The 19,096-nt window shown below is 39.8% G+C and overlaps 1 protein-coding gene and 1 long non-coding RNA gene across 3 annotated transcripts in view; both read left to right on the plus strand.

Moving 5' to 3' along the window:
- LOC308105620 overlaps window positions 1–18,971 on the plus strand; it is a 268,182-nt gene extending 249,211 nt beyond the window's left edge. Inside the window, exon 2 of the long non-coding RNA XR_013934920.1 lies at window positions 18,315–18,971. This is a non-coding gene — a long non-coding RNA (uncharacterized lncRNA). The remainder of the gene's footprint in view (window positions 1–18,314) is intronic.
- Window positions 2,954–18,971, plus strand: LOC308105618 (mannose-1-phosphate guanylyltransferase regulatory subunit alpha-A). Of its 2 annotated transcripts, XM_080456461.1 has the most exons (13): window positions 2,954–3,089; window positions 4,139–4,236; window positions 4,835–4,938; window positions 5,765–5,957; window positions 6,185–6,244; window positions 6,401–6,531; window positions 6,706–6,720; window positions 9,357–9,491; window positions 13,465–13,562; window positions 13,669–13,715; window positions 14,647–14,739; window positions 15,758–15,926; window positions 17,468–18,971. In XM_080456461.1, exons 1-13 carry the CDS (start codon window positions 3,050–3,052, stop codon window positions 17,566–17,568), a joined length of 1,284 nt encoding a protein of 427 aa, XP_080312587.1. In that variant the 5' UTR covers window positions 2,954–3,049; the 3' UTR covers window positions 17,569–18,971. The 2 variants fall into 2 exon arrangements, with proteins under 2 accessions (XP_080312587.1, XP_080312588.1); XM_080456462.1 differs by lacking the exon at window positions 6,706–6,720.
- Window positions 18,972–19,096: the final 125 nt, after the last annotated feature.

A 19,096-nucleotide genomic window follows, 5' to 3' on the forward strand; every position in this document is an offset into this window, starting at 1 on the left:
GCCATTTTACTTCAGGTTACATTTTAATGAACATCTCTGAAAGTCAAAATCCTCCATTTGCATCAGTGTGTCTGTTACTGTAGTCTTAATAAATGTTCATAACTAAAATATGGGCTATATTACCCAACAATGTACCTCCCATTGGGACTGAAACGTAACCCTACTGTATGCAAATGAAGACCCGTGTCAAACTGGGCCTAGGGTGGCAACGAGTTTGTAGTATTAACAACATGCTATGGTTACACTAAAGAATCACAATTAAGATGAATTACAATGAAGTGCATGACCTGGGTTCTTACATAACTTACATAATGAGATGTTTTCTACATTTTAACTGAGCCCGTTTTGTCAGCTTTTCTTTTTTTATAATAAAATAAATTGACATTTTGGAATAATTTATAACATTTTAACAACACAAATCTTGTATGGGGGTCCCTGGTGTCAGCGGGCCGCAGCCAAATACATATTAATTTGGGGGTCCTTGACATAAAAATATATATAATTTGAGAACCACTGTAATAGAACAGAGATGCTTAGAGCTGTCCAGCTTCACAAAGCAGCTAATGAGATTCTTCTACAGCACGGGTCATCAAATCGATTTGACCTGGGGCCAAATTCTCACAAAGCAAATACGCCTTGGGTTGGTTCAGCCCCCCCCCCCACACACACACACACACACACACACACACGCATCCTAATTCATCTCACATCTCTCACTTAATCATTGATTCCCATCACACACATCACATAGCCCTGCCTGTCTTTTTCCAATCAAATCTATGCAGGCTAAACTGGGTGCTGTCCAAAAGGTTTGTTCACCAGTTTTCCATCTTTAAGGAGTCAAACACACACAACATAGTTACACTCCCACTCTGTCGTCATTATAGACAGGTATATGATGTTTTTGCATAGTATTGTATATCTGTCTGTCATTAAATGTTTCGATGAATTGAGTACACAGGACCCCAATGGAAACAAGCCATAGTGCTTTCTTGGGTATAATCCTTAGGAGACCTTGTATTGAACTGTACTTTCCTGTGCTTTTTTTTGCCAACTGCAAATAAAGTATTCAATCAATTAATCAATCAATCAGGTAGTGACGTATTTGGCTGGACCAGTATGCTTAGGGTACGAGCCTGCTCATGTCAAACACCTGATGACGTTTACAATTGTTCTTAATTTATATTCTATTGATATGATGATGTGCCCATGTTGGCTCTGAGTGGAAATAGAACACACCTAAATATTGAATACTGCCCAGCTGCTTTATATTGTCACATTACATTGTTACATTTCAACTTCAGATTCTCTTCCTAGTGAAATATACTACAATAGGCTATTTAAAACGTAAAGATCACATTTATACTTAATCCCTATTATTGTACCTTCTTAAACACATGCTGAATATTATCTTCTATAAAGCATCATCTGCAAAAATAGATAGTCCTACATTTGATCGAACACATCATTAATTAGTTGCAAAGGGACATACAGTCAATTTATATTTGCCCCACTCCCTGTGTGGTGGTGGATGATGGGTAGCTACCACTCACTGGTGCCACTAATACTAATCTGAAATTGTATAAGTCTTTGAAATGTCTCTGCCAAAATGGTAAACTATTAAGACATCTGGAAGTAGTCAAGACAAATGTCTTTAACTGTTTAGTGCATTGGTTCTCAAAGTGGGGTCCAGAGACCCCTGCAGGGGTCATTGGGGGTGTAACAGCAAAATGTGTTAATATAGTATCACAATCATTTTAACTACTTTAACCATATTGTATATTTGGCTATTCAAAAGTTCTGAGAATATATTTATATATATTTTTAAGTGAACATTTTAAACTCAAATCTTTGCTTCTGGAGGTCCCTGGCACAAAATATTTTCAGATTGGGGTCCGCAGCCAAATCCCAAATACATATCATTTTGGGGGTCTTTGACATGAAAAAGTTTGAGAACCACTGTTTTTTTTGTAACGGGACAGGAGCATTGTCTGGCCTCATCCTACAACTGGTTGCATATTATTTTCCTGTTGAAAAACAAGAAAAAAATGGTTAAATATGTCATGAAGAGAAGTCATGCTGGTTCAACTTACCCAGAAAATGGAAAATGGAATTGAGTTGATGAAAAGTAGAGGTTCTCATCAAGAACCCTAGACAGAGTTAACCAGGCAAAGCTGTCTCTGCATTGAGTGCCATAGATGGGTTTCCTGTTTGTAAACATGAGAGGATGATGCGCGCGCAGTGGCGGGATGAGCCTGTAGAGGGCGCTATTACCCTAAAAATATCCTATACCCTATTACCCATAAAATAAATGGTCTTCACCAGGTTTAATGAAAGTAGATTAAATGATGCAGTTTGTAATATCTTCTTTACTCAATAAAAATGATTTGTCGGAAGTTGGATCTGTTTGTATATAATAGCAGCATTATGCCTATTATGCCTATAATAGCAGCATTATGCCTATCTAAATCCCGAAAATAACAATAGAGTGAATGGCGCTTCCGGTTCGTTCTCCCCCGCGCATGCGCAGATTGCGCACTCTGCTCTGTGATGACGTCGCGCGGAAACCCATCTATAGCGCGGAGGGATGGTCGGTCACGTTTCTATTGGTTACATGTTTGTTGCCAGGCAACCCTTTTGGAGGTAATAACGTCGACCAGCTACCGCAAGAAAGTCTGTATTTGACAATGGTTTTGGCTAAATAGATGTTCTTGATGAATTGAAAAATGTAGTTATGCTATTAACTCGTCTAACGAACTCTGACTTGCCAGGTAGGGCTATTCTACTTTTGCTAGTAGTTACATTGTAGTTACAACTAGAAATTCCTATAGTTACAACGAGATGTTCCTTGCCTGACAGAAATGTAGCCAATCAGAACGTGGACCGTCCCTCTGGGCTATGGGATGCAGAGCTCCGGAAGAAGGAAGTAGACAGTACTAGTAGATAGAGTGACGTGTCTGAGGAGGAACAGCTGAGCTCCTGTCAGAGCGTTTGTGTTTATGTTTTTGTCCCTTTATCATCTTTAATTACATTTTTGTTTATAATCAACATGCTGAAGGCAGTGATTTTGATCGGAGGTCCCCAGAAAGGTGAGAATCTGTTCATTCACTGGATGCTACTGTATGTGCAGTTTATTTGTCTGTGTACTGTAGTGAGTACTGTTACTGTATTATGGGTAACGGGATAGGTGGGCACCAAGGAAGAGTTGGCACCTCGCTGCTAGTTGGCTATGTTTTCCAAAATGTAAAAAAAAAACACATTTGGAAATATAATTTTTAAGTTAAGTAAAGTATACATGATTAGAACATGCTTAAACGTTCCACAATTAAAGTCTAATATTTCTATAATTGCTACAAAACCTGTATATCCAGTCATTTTGGCGCATGAACAAGAAGTTTACATACATCATGTATACTTTACATTACCCATTTTTCAAATATTTCATGTTTTTCCATTTTGGACTTTAATAGACAATTTTACATTGAGGTGCCCAGATGTCCCTAGTGCCCACTTATCCTGTATCCGTATTATGATGCAGAAGAGTGGGCACCTCCATGTCAAATTGGCTATTTTGTAATGTTTGGAAAATGTTCTTGAGTAAAGTAAAGTATACATGATGTGAACCTTCAGGTACATGATTATACTAATAATAATAAAGTAATGTAAAGTATACATGATGTGAACACGCACGGTACATCATTATCAGACCTACTGTACATTTATCCTTCAGCTTCTTGTTTATGCCCCAAAATGACTGGATATACATATTTTGTAGCAATTGTAGAAATATTAGACCATGTTCAAGCATGTTCTAATCATGTATACTTAACATTATTATATATATATTTTTTACATTTTGGACTAAATAGCCCATTTTTACATGGAGGTGCCCACCCATTATGAGCATGACATGTATGTGTGTGGTGGGCTTGTTTAGATTAATGACGTGGAATATCATGATAACACGCAAACAAGCAAAGCAATATAGCCTTTGTTTTGGTTTGTTTTCAACAACAGAACAGTAAGCAGCAGCACACATGTAGCTCATCTGTTTGTCAATTAGGCTACATGTAATCATATTAATTAATGAATTGATCTGTTTAATTAATGTAATTAATTCAAAGCAATTGTTTTGCAGGCACAAGGTTTAGGCCGCTGTCATTTGAAGTTCCCAAACCCTTGTTTCCAGTAGCTGGAGTTCCAATGCTCCAGCATCATATCGAAGCATGTGCAAAGGTGGGTGACTTCGTATAAACCTTCAGCCGCAAGCAACTTAGATGCTCCAATAACATCTGGCATCTAAGTTGCAATACCAACCCTTGACAGCCCATTCATTGAAACGTCTGATTGTATTAAACAACTCACCAAAATTGCAGCTCTACGTAAAGCTTGGGTTATCCGCTTTGTATCTGTCATGTTTTTGTTTCATAAAAATCCACCGTAGACATGTTATGAGCTACTTTCTGTCAATGTATTATTTTATTATATATTATATATATAAGTATTCGAGTTTGGAAGCGCTCGTTTTCAATAACGCATTAAATGCAACGTCCTGCTGCCTCCTGCATTATGTGCAATTTTGAGTGATGACCAACATTATAGGCAACATTTTTGAAAAAAAAATCCTTAGTTTTCTGTGAGCTTAGATTGGGTTACATTTTTGAATAGCCAAAGGATGAAATATAGGGTGTTGGAATACAAGTATTGTTGGAATACAATAAGTCTTTCTTTATGTCCTGGGGAAATGTTTGTACAACATGATGTTTGTATCAGCCTGTGTCTCTGGTTTATGATGTAATTCTGTCTAATATGTGACATCTTATGTATTCTGTAGGTACCGAATATGAAGGAGATTTTGCTCATGGGCTTTTATCAACCTAATGAAGAACTCACCAGATTCCTGACAAATGCACAGCAGGAATTCAAAATCTCCATTAGGTAAACAACGTGGTACACGCACATTCTGTATGTCAGTGGTTCTCAAACAAGAAAAAAACAAAAGCTCATTTCAGCTCATTTTTCATTTCACCTTTATTTATTCAGGAAGGTCAATTGAGAGCAAGCTCTCTTTTCCAATGACGCCCTGAATACAGTAAACATAGCATAAAATGAATCCCTTAAGACCGGGAACGCATCTGTGTCATTCTAAGATTTCTTTGGCTATTCAAAAATAGCAGATATACAAGCTCATAGCACAGAGTGCTGCGCTATGAGCTTGTAGATCTGCTTATTTTTTTTTAATCTTGGAAAATGTGTGCAAATCTTTGAATACATATATTTTTTAAACTGAACATTTGTAACTCAAATCTTTGCTTCTGGGGGTCCCTGGAACAAAACATTTTGAGATGGGGGTCCGCAGCCAAATACATATCTAAAAATGTTTTCTAAATCCTAACAGTATGTTGCTATATCAGTGGTGCTCCAACTTTTTCATGTCAAGGACCCCCAAAATTATATGTATTTCGCCGTGGACCCCCATCTCAAAATATTTAGTTCCAGGGACCCCCAGAGATCTACAAGCTCATGAGCATGTATATCTGCTATGTTTGAATAGCCCAATAAATCTTAAAATGAATGAATGGGATAAACAAAACAAATTACAACATAATAAACATTTCAGAATAGTTTTTGCCTACAACTATTTTCTGAGGGGAATGAGGGCATTCTCACTTTTTCTCTATGTGTGGTTTTAGTTTCTCTGCTGCTGTGCCGCCACCAGCAGAAGTAAAGCAAAACTTCCATTGCTCTTGAATGTGTTGGACAGGTATTTGCAGGAGTACGCAGGCCTGGGCACCGGAGGGGGCATCTATCACTTCAGAGATCAAATTCTCTCCGGCAGCCCGGAGGCTTTCTTTGTCCTGAATGCTGACGTCTGTTCAGAGTTTCCTCTGCCAGAGATGCTCAGCTTTCAGAAGGAACACGGAGAACCTGGCAGCTTTGTTATCCTGGGGACAACAGTAAGACTTTTCCTGATTGACAAGCTGTGCTTGTATTTCATGCTGCATCTGGTGCAGTAATAATCAGCAGCATTCGGAATGTTCCCCGATTGAGTTTTGGATAGTTTTTTTTGTATCATTGATTATTGTTTGCAGATTGTTATGATGTTATGCTGGCTGTGATCAAATATTTGGATTGAACATTGTGTGATAATAACAGCAAATCATCAACTCTCTCCTTCCACTAGGCCAACAGGCAGCAGTCTATGAACTACGGCTGTATTGTTGAAAACCAGGAAACGCATGAGGTATGGATCCAGATCTGTAGATGTTGTTTATAATCGTGGTCGTGAGCTTCTAGATCGGCTACTTTGTGCATGTGACGCATTCGCAACGACAGAGAATAAATTTTCCTACGTTTCACCGAGAATTCCATACTCCCCTCCTTTGGACTTTTCTCTCAGGTCTTGCATTACGTGGAGAAGCCCAGCACGTTTGTGAGCGACATCATCAACTGTGGGATCTACCTGTTCACACCTGACATCTTCAAGCACATCGGTGCCGTGTTCCAGAAGAACCAACAGGACATGATGTTGTGAGTGGGAGGCCTCCTGGGGGATCTGTGCGTGGGAGCCGTGCATGTTAATACCATTAATTCCTTTTTCCTTTGGGTCTCTTCATTTGTTTCTTTTTTTCTCCTTCCCTCCTCCTCCTCCTCTTCCTCCGCCGACATGATTTCTGTTTCCCGTTCTCACCCCATTTTCATCAGATATCCATATGATGGGTAAGTTTGTACAAGCGGGTTGTACAGTGTGGTTGTAGACTAGAGTGCACTGGTGTTGTCGGGTGTGACGTAGACATTTAGCCAGAAAACTAGTGGAATCTAATCTATGTCCTCTTGCTGTATTCATCCACTTAAAGGAAATGAAGGCTGCAACTATCAGTTATCTTCTTCGTGTTTGTTCTATCGATTTAGTTTTTTGTTTAATCAAATAATCGTGAACGGCATTATTATTATTATATTTATATTTTTTATATATTAAACACGAAAACAGATTTTCTTTTTTTAATAATCGGCTAAATCGATTTGTATGATTTGTCGTACAACCACTCACAAAATAGCCGGTCATCAAGCTCACAACGTATCACATTGTGAGGCGTTGTGAACGTTGAGATCGATTGTTATTTTATTAAAATCGATTCCTCTTTTTTTTTATAATCGTTTAGTTTGATTAACTGTTGCGCCCCTAAAAGGAAATTCTGTTTTGGCTGGCCACCCTAGAAGGTTGGAGCACAGGGTCGGCCACACAGTGACACTTAGTTCAGTGTACTGTGACCCCCCATTGTGTATTTGTGCTGATAAGTACCCTTCTCCTACTCTGGTAGTAAGGATGGACACGTGCTATCAGTGCTTGTCAAAACAAACACTTTTAGCTACTGGATGTGTACCTCACTCTTTATAATTAGACTTTCACATGTCCATCAATGGTGTATGTGTGATATATCATTGCTGTCGGGCAGAAACCTCTTATCTCTCCATATTTAAACTTTTTGTGTTTTTTCGTAAATTAGTGCCCTACTTGATCCTTCTACAGCGTCACACAAAAGCATCCAAAGTAGCAGATCCACAAGGTTTTGAGCTTGTAGATCTGCTGCTTATGCAGTTTTTGAACTTGAATCCTGAAAAGTAACAGTTTTGGACATATGAGGTGACCACCCGACAGTGACGACATCTTAGACAGAAGGGAGACCTCACATGGTGGCCTATATTGGTGAATTGTGTTTTGTGTGTGTCACTTGCTTTCAGGGCATTTCACAAGACACTTGTTCCGAATCCACACACGCACAAAAAAGGGTTACACAACCTTCCCAAGATCTCACTACTAGCCATGCTTTGCCTTCAACCACACCATACTATTCCTCTTGGCTTTTTAATATTCTTTTCATTCATATTTTTTAACATTTCCTTTAATCTTTGGGCTCTCATAATTAATTAACCAGTGTGGATGTACATTAGTCAACCAGAGATGGCAATTAATGTGTAGGAAGTTCTGAGGAGTTCTGCTCCAGTCACTGCTGTTTTAAAGACACAGCTTTGGTTTTTAGCCTTGAACTGACAAGTCTGAGTCACTGTCATTAATGATTTATTTTACTTCCCAGGCATCGGAACTATGGGCTTTCCCCAGAACTGTAGACATGTTTTGGTGGTGGTGGTGGTGGCAACCTTGACAATCTGGAGGGTTTCCTCCCAAGGGCATCTGAAGGATTCTCAAAATACCACAACTGGTAACCAATCAGGGCTTAGGAGCAAGGCCACTACATTGATGCTCACACTGATTGATCCTTAAGATTGGAAACGGCACCACAAAATAATGACCAGTGGTGGAAGAACAATATAGAACTCTGTTCTCGGTTAAAGTCCTGTATTCAAAATGTTACTTGAGTAAACGTACAAAAGTATTGGCAATCAAAATATACTTATATATATATATGCCTACAGTACCAATGTAAAAGTGTTTAATTTGTTTTCGAAAGAAATAGCAGATCTACAAGCTCACAATGCGTCGCATTGTCAAATATAAAGTATAAATTAGGGCCTAATTGGTTAATGTATGTTTTGTAATAATAATCTTAATCTACAGAGTAACTTGTTGTAACTCAATGTAATGGAGAACGTGGAGTACTGTACATTTGCCTCTTGGGTGTAGTGGAGTAGAAATATAAAGTATCCAAAAAAACGGAAATACACAAGTACCTCAAATGTTTTACTCAAGTACATTACTTGAGTAAATGTACTTGACTACTTTCCACCACTGATAATGTCCAAATATCGAAACGTTTCTTAGGGTGAAAAGCAGGGATAACGTTATAAGTGGCCCACTGGGGAGTCTAATATTCAGTCAGTGTCAGACGTGTCAAGGCGAGGGATCGACACAAGTCTGCAAGTCCTGTTGATGTGCATAGCTGGAGGAGGAGAGCAGCCTGAACTGTGCTTAGCTGTGGGCCGCAAGTCTCAATAGTGTCTTAGTACTTAGTAAATACAATATTTGCTCCGTTATTAAGTCAGTGGAGAAATATGATTTTAACAGCTATGGTGCTATGGGCCTGGCAAATGACTCATGACAAATGGGATATAATGTTATTTTTGGTTTAATCTTTTTGATTAATGACAAAATTTTTTAGTAAATGAATGTTTTGGCTGTGAGATTATTGTATATAAATCATAATTGCGAGAGGTTAGTTCTTGGGGCTAAATCATAACTTTGTCGGTCGTGGACCGTGTCACTTGCAGTACGTTTTTCCCCAGTTGAAAATCAGTCTTTGTCATCGTCAAAGTGTAAATCAGGCCTCTGGCACTGAGTTCTTATTATGTACGGCAGTAGTACCCCAGTCTTAATGAGTTTTTTCCCCCTTTTGAAGAGAGGAGCCCACTAACGGCTGGCACCGGGCTGAAGCCATCCGGCTGGAGCAAGACATTTTCACTGCCATGGCGGGACAGGGCAAGCTCTACGTTTACAAGACCCTCAGCTTCTGGAGCCAGATCAAGTCTGCTGGGTGAGCACATGAATCATCTTACATCTGCTGTCAGCGTTTAACAACTCGGCAACCTGGCGTCCCCTGTTTTATTTTGGGGCTTGTCACTCATTTTAGGCGAGAGCTTTCTAAATGAGTGGCTCTCCAACTTTTACGTGCCAAGGACCCCCAAATGAATAAATATTTGGCCACGGAAGGTTTTAAATAATTTTCAAATATAAAAAAAAATAGCAGATGTACAAGCTTTCAGCGCGGCACGGTGAGCTTGTAGATCTGCTATTTTTGAATAGTCAACGTATTACTGTTTTAACAAATTTAGCTGGGGACCCCCTCAAGGACCCCTGGGGGTCCCCGGACCCCACTTTGAGAACCACTGTTCTAAATTGTTCACAATCCTTTTGAAAATAGCTGATCTACAAGCTCACAAGGAGGTCGCGATGCGATGCGTTGTGAGCTTGTAGATCGGCTATTTTCCAAAATCTCATGTATCCAGGGTTAAACTGGTTAAACAGATCATTTTGGTGTCAGATTAACACATTTTGCTGGGGACCCCCTGAAACCCCCTCAAGGGCCCCTGGCCTGGGGGGTCCTTGGACCTTAGCTTTGAGAACCACTGGTCTAGAGGGCTGCGACAGTAAAGCAGAGGTCACCCCTGTTGATCTGGTCTCAGTGCATAGACCAGTCGTTTTTAAAAGTGGAGGGCTGTGGTCCCCAGGGCAGCCGCCAGGCGCCAATTTGAAAGGGGAGAAAATTAATTATAAGGTAGATAGATAAATAAAATTAATCAGAGGACGCGCTAGGATTTCAAACTGCTGGACGCAATGTCTGGAATGATTACAGTTTACCAGACAAAATATTTCAACGTTCTCAATAATGTTTGTTGGTTTCTTTTTTTGCCATTTCACAATATGGGTATGCCGCAGCCAGATGTTGTGGCTAACTGGTCTCGCGTGGCCAGACTGTTGTCTCCCACAATTTTCAAATGCTTCTGTCATACAGTCTGGAGCAACGGAAGCTCTGAAAATGATCAGAGGATAAAGCGAATGTGACGCCTCCTTCCCACTGCCGTTTGGTCTTTACAGTCGCTCAAATCTGTCCTAATATAAATAAAAAATAATCGAAGCATATATAGCTTGCTGCTTATCAGAAATGGAAATTCTAAAATAAAATTTAAATATATTTTAAAACATAATTCCCTGAACAGATAGTCTGGTTCCTTATGCTTTGATTTAAAATGTTGATCTTTTTGAAGATTTGCAAAACTATACATTTTTGGAAAGGTTATTGTCTAAGGAATCAGAAAATCAATGTTTGCATTTGCCCAGAGTTTAACGCTAGCCGACCATGTTTTGGTGGGAGCGTGCCCTAAACCTACATTTCAGGGTCAAGGAATCCAATGGTGCAAGTTATCATTTCATTTTTTTGTATCATCCCATTGACATAATCCACCATATGGGTAAAAAACAGCACAGCCCAGGCAGTCAGTCAGATACTAACTTCTTTGAACTTATTTGTATTTCTTTTAACTGTGAACTTTGGATATTTGTGTAGACAGTCTCTATGCATCATCATAATCATCGTCATCGTTCTGGCATGGCTGCTGCACTGACACATTTCAGTACAGGCTAAGTCCTTAGCTTTGCAGGAACATCTGCCAGAAGAACAGTCAGATTTACACTTGCATTGAACAATCTCAAGGATGGCCTTTGGGGCTGGGAGGACCTCTGGTCGTTGGCTTCAGCATGCCATCCAAGTGTTTGAAGTACTGCCAGTTCTGCCCTGTGTTTGCGGAACAGATGCCATTGCAGTTCAGGGATTGTCTTGATGTTGATACCCTTGGGTGAGTAAGCTGCACATACAAAGGACTCCAGTGTTGACATCATTCCTTCCGTCACTTCTGCTTCATCCAAAAGCGTCTGCAGATCATTGATAACATCTTCATCCGTTTTGAGGAAGACCTGCAGCTGGTCTACCTCAGGTTACCTTGGCTACCATCAAACATCCCGATGAGCAGGTTCCTCTCCCATGACAAGATGAAGGCTGATCTGGCTGACTGTCTTGCTACCAAAACTCTAGAGTACAACAGGGGATCCTCCAAGCTGATCATCACGTCTGCTTCTGGATACACTAGGAGCAACAAAGACCCGGTCTTTGAAGAAAATAACCACAAAGAAGCAGACACACTGCTGATCCACAAGGCTGTGCTGGTTTCACAGCGAAACCCACCTGACGCACAGTTTTTCTCCCCAGATACGGAGGTTTTAGTGCTAGTCACAGCAAACTATGACCTCCTGCTGAAGAACACGTCCGTTTCTATGGCCTCTGGTGTTGTGCAGATTGAACCACTGTGGCGAGTTCTAGTTAAAGAAAGAGCAAAGGCTTTGCCAGCCTTCCATGCATTCACTGGGGCTGACAACACAGGGAGGTTCTCCCGTATAGGCAAGGCAACCTGGCTGCAGGTCTACCTCAAAACGGATGAAGATGTTATCAATGCTCTGCAGATGCTTTTGGATGAAGCAAAAGTGATGGAAAAAAGGCTGTCAACACTGGAGTCCTTTGTATGTGCAGCTTACTCACCCAAGGGTATCAACATCAAGACAATCCCTGAACTGCAATGGCATCTGTTCTGCAAACACAGGGCAGAAAGTGACAATCTCCCTCCAACACCTGGAGCTCTGAAGCAGCACATCTTAAGAGCCCATGTCCAAACAAGGGCATGGACACAAGCAGCCATTGCTCTGCAGGATCCACAGCTGGATCCCCTGCAAAATGGGTACTTCAAACACTTGGATGGCATGCTGAAACCAACGACCACAGAGGTCGTCCCAGCCCCAAAGGCTATCCTTGAGATGGTTCAATGCAAGTGTAAATCTAACTGTTCTTCTGGCAGATGTTTCTGAAAAGCTAAGGACTTTGTACTGAAATGTGTCAGTGCAGCAGCCAGTGCCAGAACGATGACGATTGCCAAGCTGTGATGCATGAAAGTGATGATGATGATGATTATGATGATGCATAGAGATGTCTATGATTACACATGTCATGATGTTTAAGATGGTTACACAAACATCCAAAGTTCACAGTTAAAATAAATAAAAAGAACACTGAGTTAGTATCTGACTGACTGCCTGGGCTGTGCTGTTTTTTACCTATATGGTGGATTTTGTCAATGGGATGATACAAAAAAATGAAATGATAACTTACACCATTGGATTCCTTGACCCTGAAAATGTAGGTTTAGCCATTAAAAACAATGTTCCATGTAGAAGCCAAGATATTACGAAACACACATTTTACGGCTGCCATTTTGTCAATTCCAATATGGCCGCCACAGACATCTGGGCAAATGCAAACATTGATTTTCTGATTCCTTAGACAATAACCTTTCCAAAAATGTATAGTTTTGCAAATCTTCAATATGAATTGATAAATGTTTTTTTTATTACAAAGATATTGCAAGAAAACAACCACATCTGGTCATTTTGGACTCAGTCATGCATCTAAGGGTTAATGTTGTAGCTTTATAACTACCACCATTGGATTCCTTGACACTGAAAATGTAGGTTTAGCAGTTAAATCAATGTTCCAGCTTATTTAGAGAACGGGATATAAAAAAAAGTACATTTTAGGGTGGCCGTTTTGTAAATGCCAATATGGCCGCCATATACACATCTGGGCAAATGTAAACATTGATTTTCTGATTCCTTAGACAATAACCTTTCCAAAAATGTATAGTTTTACAAATCTTCAAAAAAATCCAACAAAATTACATAGTGAACCACTAAGATGACAGCTTCCGTTCTGGGCTTTCAGGATGTGTAGTTCCAGACTCTATATATCATTCTGAGATTGTGGAATAGTTGTCTGGCTACGCGAGACTAGTGGCTAACTGGTGTTCCTTGGCATAGAGAAGTTTGTCACCCCCTGGCCTGGCATAGACATGTAAACCCTCTCCCTGGGCTGTGTTTGATGTTTTATTCTTTCCGTCTCTCAACAGCTCTGCCATTTATGCCAGTCGTCTCTACCTCAACCAGTACCACAAAACTCACCCTGAAAGACTGGCCTCAAATAAAGAGGGCGGGCCTAAAATAAGTGGTATGTTAGCTTAGCCGAATACACTACAGTATTATTGTTATTTTCTTTCTTTCATTTGGATGTATGATTGATAAGTCTAATCACACTGCATTTGGTGTTCCTTTAGGTAACGTCTATATTCATCCTACAGCCAACATAGACCCAACTGCTGTGGTAAGGTTCTACATTTACATTGCTGCACTGTCTTCCATAATTCATTATTACCAGTGACTAGGGCTGTAACTACCAATTATTCATGATTATTCTATCCATTACATTTTCAATTAATCGAATAATCTAGAAGTGCGCTTTTTATATACAATATAAAAAAACATATATAGTGGTATACATCAATTAATTGATTAAGCACTTTAGCCATATTTTATACCTGCACAATGGTGTCATGCAGAAATAGTCAAAGTAGCAGATCTACAAGCTCACAACGTGAGCTGCGCATCTGATTGCAACTTTTTTTTGCAAATGTGAGAAACATTTCCCACAATCATAATACAATAAAATAGGCATACCACGTTCAAAGTGGTTAAATATTCTTCCCCCCACATTATGTTGCTAATCAGATGTGGTGTTTATGGTGACAATCTCATGGATTAAAGTCCTCAGTCGCCACAACTGATTTCAGTCATTCTACAAGTCTTTAATGGAATCATTTCAGTCATTCTACAAGTCTTTAATGGAATCATTTCGTGGACCGAAAATAGCCGATCTACAAGCTCTGTAGATTTGCTATTTACGGTTATTAGTTATTTAATTTAAGATGAAACTGAAAGAGTAATAGGAGTGTTCAAACTAGCAATAGAATAGATTATATTAAAGAGTGTTTGAATTGGTCAAACTAGCTGAAGCATCTTCCATAAAACCCTAATGGTCTCGGATATTCCATAAACGCAAAAGTTAAAGCCTCAATCTGCGATTTCTTCAACTGGAATGTAGAACATAGGAAAAAATATGAACAAAACAAACATCATTCTACATATTATGCTAATTGTTTAGGAAACATTTGGGATTTGGCCTAAAAAATGTTTTCAGTCATGAGATTGTATTTAGCTTTAAACCATGCAATCTCTTGTGTCGTTCCTCTCCACAGTTGGGTCCCAACGTGTCCATAGGCACTGGAGTAACTATTGGAGCTGGAGTCAGAGTGAGAGAATCCATCATCCTGCACGGTGCAACTCTACAGGTAAACACATACTGATTGTGTCAGGAAACATTTTATGTTCCACTCTTTCTTGCACAAACAAATGTAATACTTGATGATTGGAAGTTTGGCTGGACATTTGAACCACTAAGAACTTTGTTGCCTATGGGTCCCTCAGGCACCCTCCTTTTTTCCCATTACCAAAGGTCTCTGCTATTTCCTCTGAATGTTAGCCCCAGAATAGGGATGTTAGGTTCCAAGTGGTTCAAGTAAAAATAAGTAGTGAATAATTCTATATTGCTATAGACTTCTTTGTTCATTGACAGGGTCTCCCCTGAGCTCTTTGGTAAACGGAAAATACATTTTCTTGTGGGTTACAAATGTCATCCAATTAAGAGAGAGAACTCATACAAGTTACAGTGTAAACAAGTGACATTGAAAGTGATGAAACAAACAATAAAAATAACAGATACAATTGGAACTGAATCGATGTGATAGGGGGTTCCAAATGATACCCTTACAGGTCTATAACCCTGTAAGGAATGATCACTCAAGAGTTATGGTGGTCTTTGAAATTAAAACGTTTGAGAACCACCGGTATTGTAATTGTATAGCAGACGTGAAGTCCACATTACTAGCTCTCTGACAGTGTGATAAAACCGTTTATGGAACCGATTCCAGTTCCTCCTCAATGGTGGATCCTATTGATGACAACTGCCTATACTGTATAGCAGGGGTCTTCAACAGGGGGTCCGGGACCCCTAGGGGGTCCTCAGAGTTACTGCAGGGGGGGCCGCCACATTTTTGTGTGATAGGACTTTTTTCCTTTTTACATTAACCACTTGAACCCTAGCCTATCCTTTTCCGAGGAGAACTTTAGCCAAAAATAGCAGATCTACAAGCTCACAACGCCTCGCACTGCGAGGCGTTGTGAGCTTGTAGATCAGCTATTTTTGGCAAAGAAGTATAGGTGTAGAGGGGAAAAAGAGCAGACCAAGTAAAATGATGAAAAGTATGAAATTAAAGTTTTGTCTCCCTTTACCCCCATGGCTCTGTAAAGGATCACAGCTGTGTCTTGAACTGCATTGTTGGATGGGACAGCACCATCGGCAAGTGGGCCAGAGTGGAGGGAACTCCGAGCGACCCCAACCCCAACGACCCCTACGCAAAGATCGACAGCGAGACCCTGTTTAGAGAAGGAAAACTCACACCTTCAATTACTATTCTGGGTAAGAAGAGACTCTGACCTTCGCTGCAATTTAAGTGTGTATATCGTCTTTGTCAAGTGGAAACCTCATACTGTATGTCCAAAACTGTTACTTTTCAGGATTGTATGCTAATTCACTGAAATATCTTCTTCATGAGGGTCATTTAAAATATGTTGTTGAATCTTAATATTTCTTGACACATTTTAAATATTTCAACCTTTGGTCATACACAATGGAGAAAAAAAATGTAACCCGAATCTTTAAACCCTATATACTTCATCATACATCGAATTGCACAAATAGCTGATCTACAAGCTTAGAATGACCCGTTGTGAGCTACGTAGATTGGCTATTTAATGTAGAAAAAAAGGAAAGACATGGTATTTGAAAACTTTTTGGTTTTCATTGTGATACCGATTAAATAGCAATTTAAAGTATACATGTTTCTTCCATTGATCCAAGCCAGAACACAATTAATTGATTGACCATTAAACATACTCTGAAACATGCTCTGACAATTTCCAAACAGAGCATGTTTTATTTTAATGTGGGCCGTGATCCAGAAGAAAAGGTTGGGAGCCGGTGTTCTGTGGCATTGTGGATTTCTGTGGCTGGGTTCTTATTTCAGAGAATTGATCAAGTCGTGAGACAAAATGTTGAATCTCTAGCGTGGCTTTATATTCATGCAATGCAGAGGTTAAGTGTACAGAGACTCAGCAGCGAGCCTGATACAGATTGTCTGAGGCTCATCCACCCCGACATTGGGTTTTATACCGTCATTATCCCTCAGCTTTCAATACATCTATAAATCATGTTCTTAACAATAGACTTTTTGCCATGTCATGGCCATCTGGCCTCATCTTGGTCCTTAGGGATTTAAGTACGTGCCACATTTACTGGTAGTTACACAACTTTCCTGGCGTGAGACCTTGTTTGTTCCCCGATTCCCACCATCTTAAGTTTGGTTAGGGCACGCTATGCCCTTCGTCTGGCGTGCCACCCCATCATTAACTACAGGACGTACGTCTATCTGGTGATGATGTCCACCTGTGTCCCTTGATAACGCTTTTCGTGAGATGGAGACATTTTACATAACCATTTAGTTGAGAAGGAGGAGGCCGCACAACTCTTAGCCACGATGCAAAAATGTATTTAAAAGGTGCAGGAAATAGAAAACAAAATATCATTACCTGCCGTGGTCAGCACCTCATCAAACACTGACATAACCATTTAGTGATATTTATACTGGAATACATTGTTGCTATATCAGTGGTTCTGGTAGTGGTAGACTTTTTCATGTCAAGGACCCCCAAAATGATACGTATTTGGCCGCGGACCCCCATCTAAAAATATTTAGTTCTAGGGCACTCTGTGCCAGCGCTATGAGCTTGTAGATCTGCTATTTTTTAATAGCCAAAGAAATCTTAAAATGACACAGATGCGTTCCCGGATTGTAGGGGTTAATACTTTCTCTTGCCATTTCATTGATGCCACTACATGGGTACACTGCACTCCTCTGAGTACTCCAGTACTGAATCTGAATCCCCCTGTCTCCTCCTCAGGTTGTAACGTGACCATCCCCGCAGAGGTCATCATTCTCAACTCCATCGTCCTGCCACACAAAGACCTCAACCGCAGCTTCAAAAACCAAATTATTCTCTAGTTTTATCTCCTCCTTGATGCTGACTGCGTCCACTTAGTGTCATGAATGAAGGATTTGTCTAGAGCCGCCCTTACACCGCGTCTGAGTTACTGTATATAAGATGTCAAAAGAGAAAAGATATGGGACATTTATTTAGTTGTTTTGAAAGGAAGATATAGGAATATTTTGATTATGATAATTAATAATGATATGATTGTTATTATTGAATAAGAGCTTTTTTGTACCTGCAAGAATCTTTATTTTCATTTTTATTTTCTTAACGTTCACATTACTTAAAATGTTCTTGGTTGCCACTGACATTTTCTGCATGCAACTATCTATTTAACAATCCAACACGAGATGTTCTTGGTTGCTTGGTCGTCCTTGGTCGAACTTACTTATTTGCTGGGTCTGTTCTTTTTTTTTTCCTAGCAGAAGATCTAGTAGATGACAAAAAGATAATCAAACTAGGAGGTCTTGAGAGTGGATGAAAAATAAAAACTGATCCCAGTCAACCACTTAAACCTGACACCGCTGTACGACGAAAAATAGATCTACAAGCCTCTAGATCTGCTATTTTCGCCATGTGACGTGTATAACTTAAGCAAAATCGTCGCTGTCGGGTGGAAACCTCATATGTCCAAAACTGTTACTTTTCAGGATACAAATTCAAAAGCAGATCTACAAGCTTGAAACGCGTCGCTTCACGCCACGTTTCGAGCTTGAGGATCTGCTACTTTTGATCATTTTGCTGTAGCATGATCAAGTAGGGCGTTCATTAAAAAAAAAAGTTAGAATATTAGAGGTTTCTGTCTGACAGCAACGAAATACACAATAGGGATGCCAGGTTTAATGTGGCTAAGCATGGCCTTTGTCCTCCCGCGCACGACGACCTCACCCGCAGCTTCAAAATCCAAATTATTTCTCTAGTTATCTCCTGGATGCTTTTGTCCACTTAGTGTCATGAATGAAGGATTCGTCTAGAGCTTCCCTGACACCGCCTCTCTGAGTTACTGTATATAAGGTGTCAAAAGAGAAAAGATATGGGACATTTATTTAGTGGTTTTGAAAGGAAAGATTTTTATGTATTGTTCGGTGTGGAAGCCGTTATGCATTCTCTGGCGTCAGCAACATTGGAAATAGACAAGAGGGGGCTAATCGCCTCCCGCTTGATTCACCTTGAAAACCTTTCCTGTTCCCTGAACTTTATATTGGATTTTCATGGAAAATTATTGAGCTGGAGAATTACTGCAGACACCCTTGTAGTATAATGTAATTTGCTTGAATTTAGATTGATTTAGACAACGTTTTATTTGACAGTCGTGTTCTTTTTCTCAAGGGTACCTTTCTGTTTGGATGGGGGTTGGGTTTGTTACTTGCACTAGTGGCTGTTTTTTAAGATGAAATAAAAAAACCTTGGGTTACCCACTGTGTGGTTAATGAGGGGAGGTAATCATTGGTGAGGCTGTTTACTTTGTAGCATTTTAATTGTTCGCCTATTCCGATTTAAACTGCAATCAAGTTACAGTATGTTGTCTTTTAATGTGGA

Source organism: Gymnoscopelus braueri (genome assembly GCF_963280865.1).
Source record: "Gymnoscopelus braueri genome assembly, chromosome: 18".
Lineage (NCBI taxonomy): Eukaryota > Metazoa > Chordata > Actinopteri > Myctophiformes > Myctophidae > Gymnoscopelus > Gymnoscopelus braueri.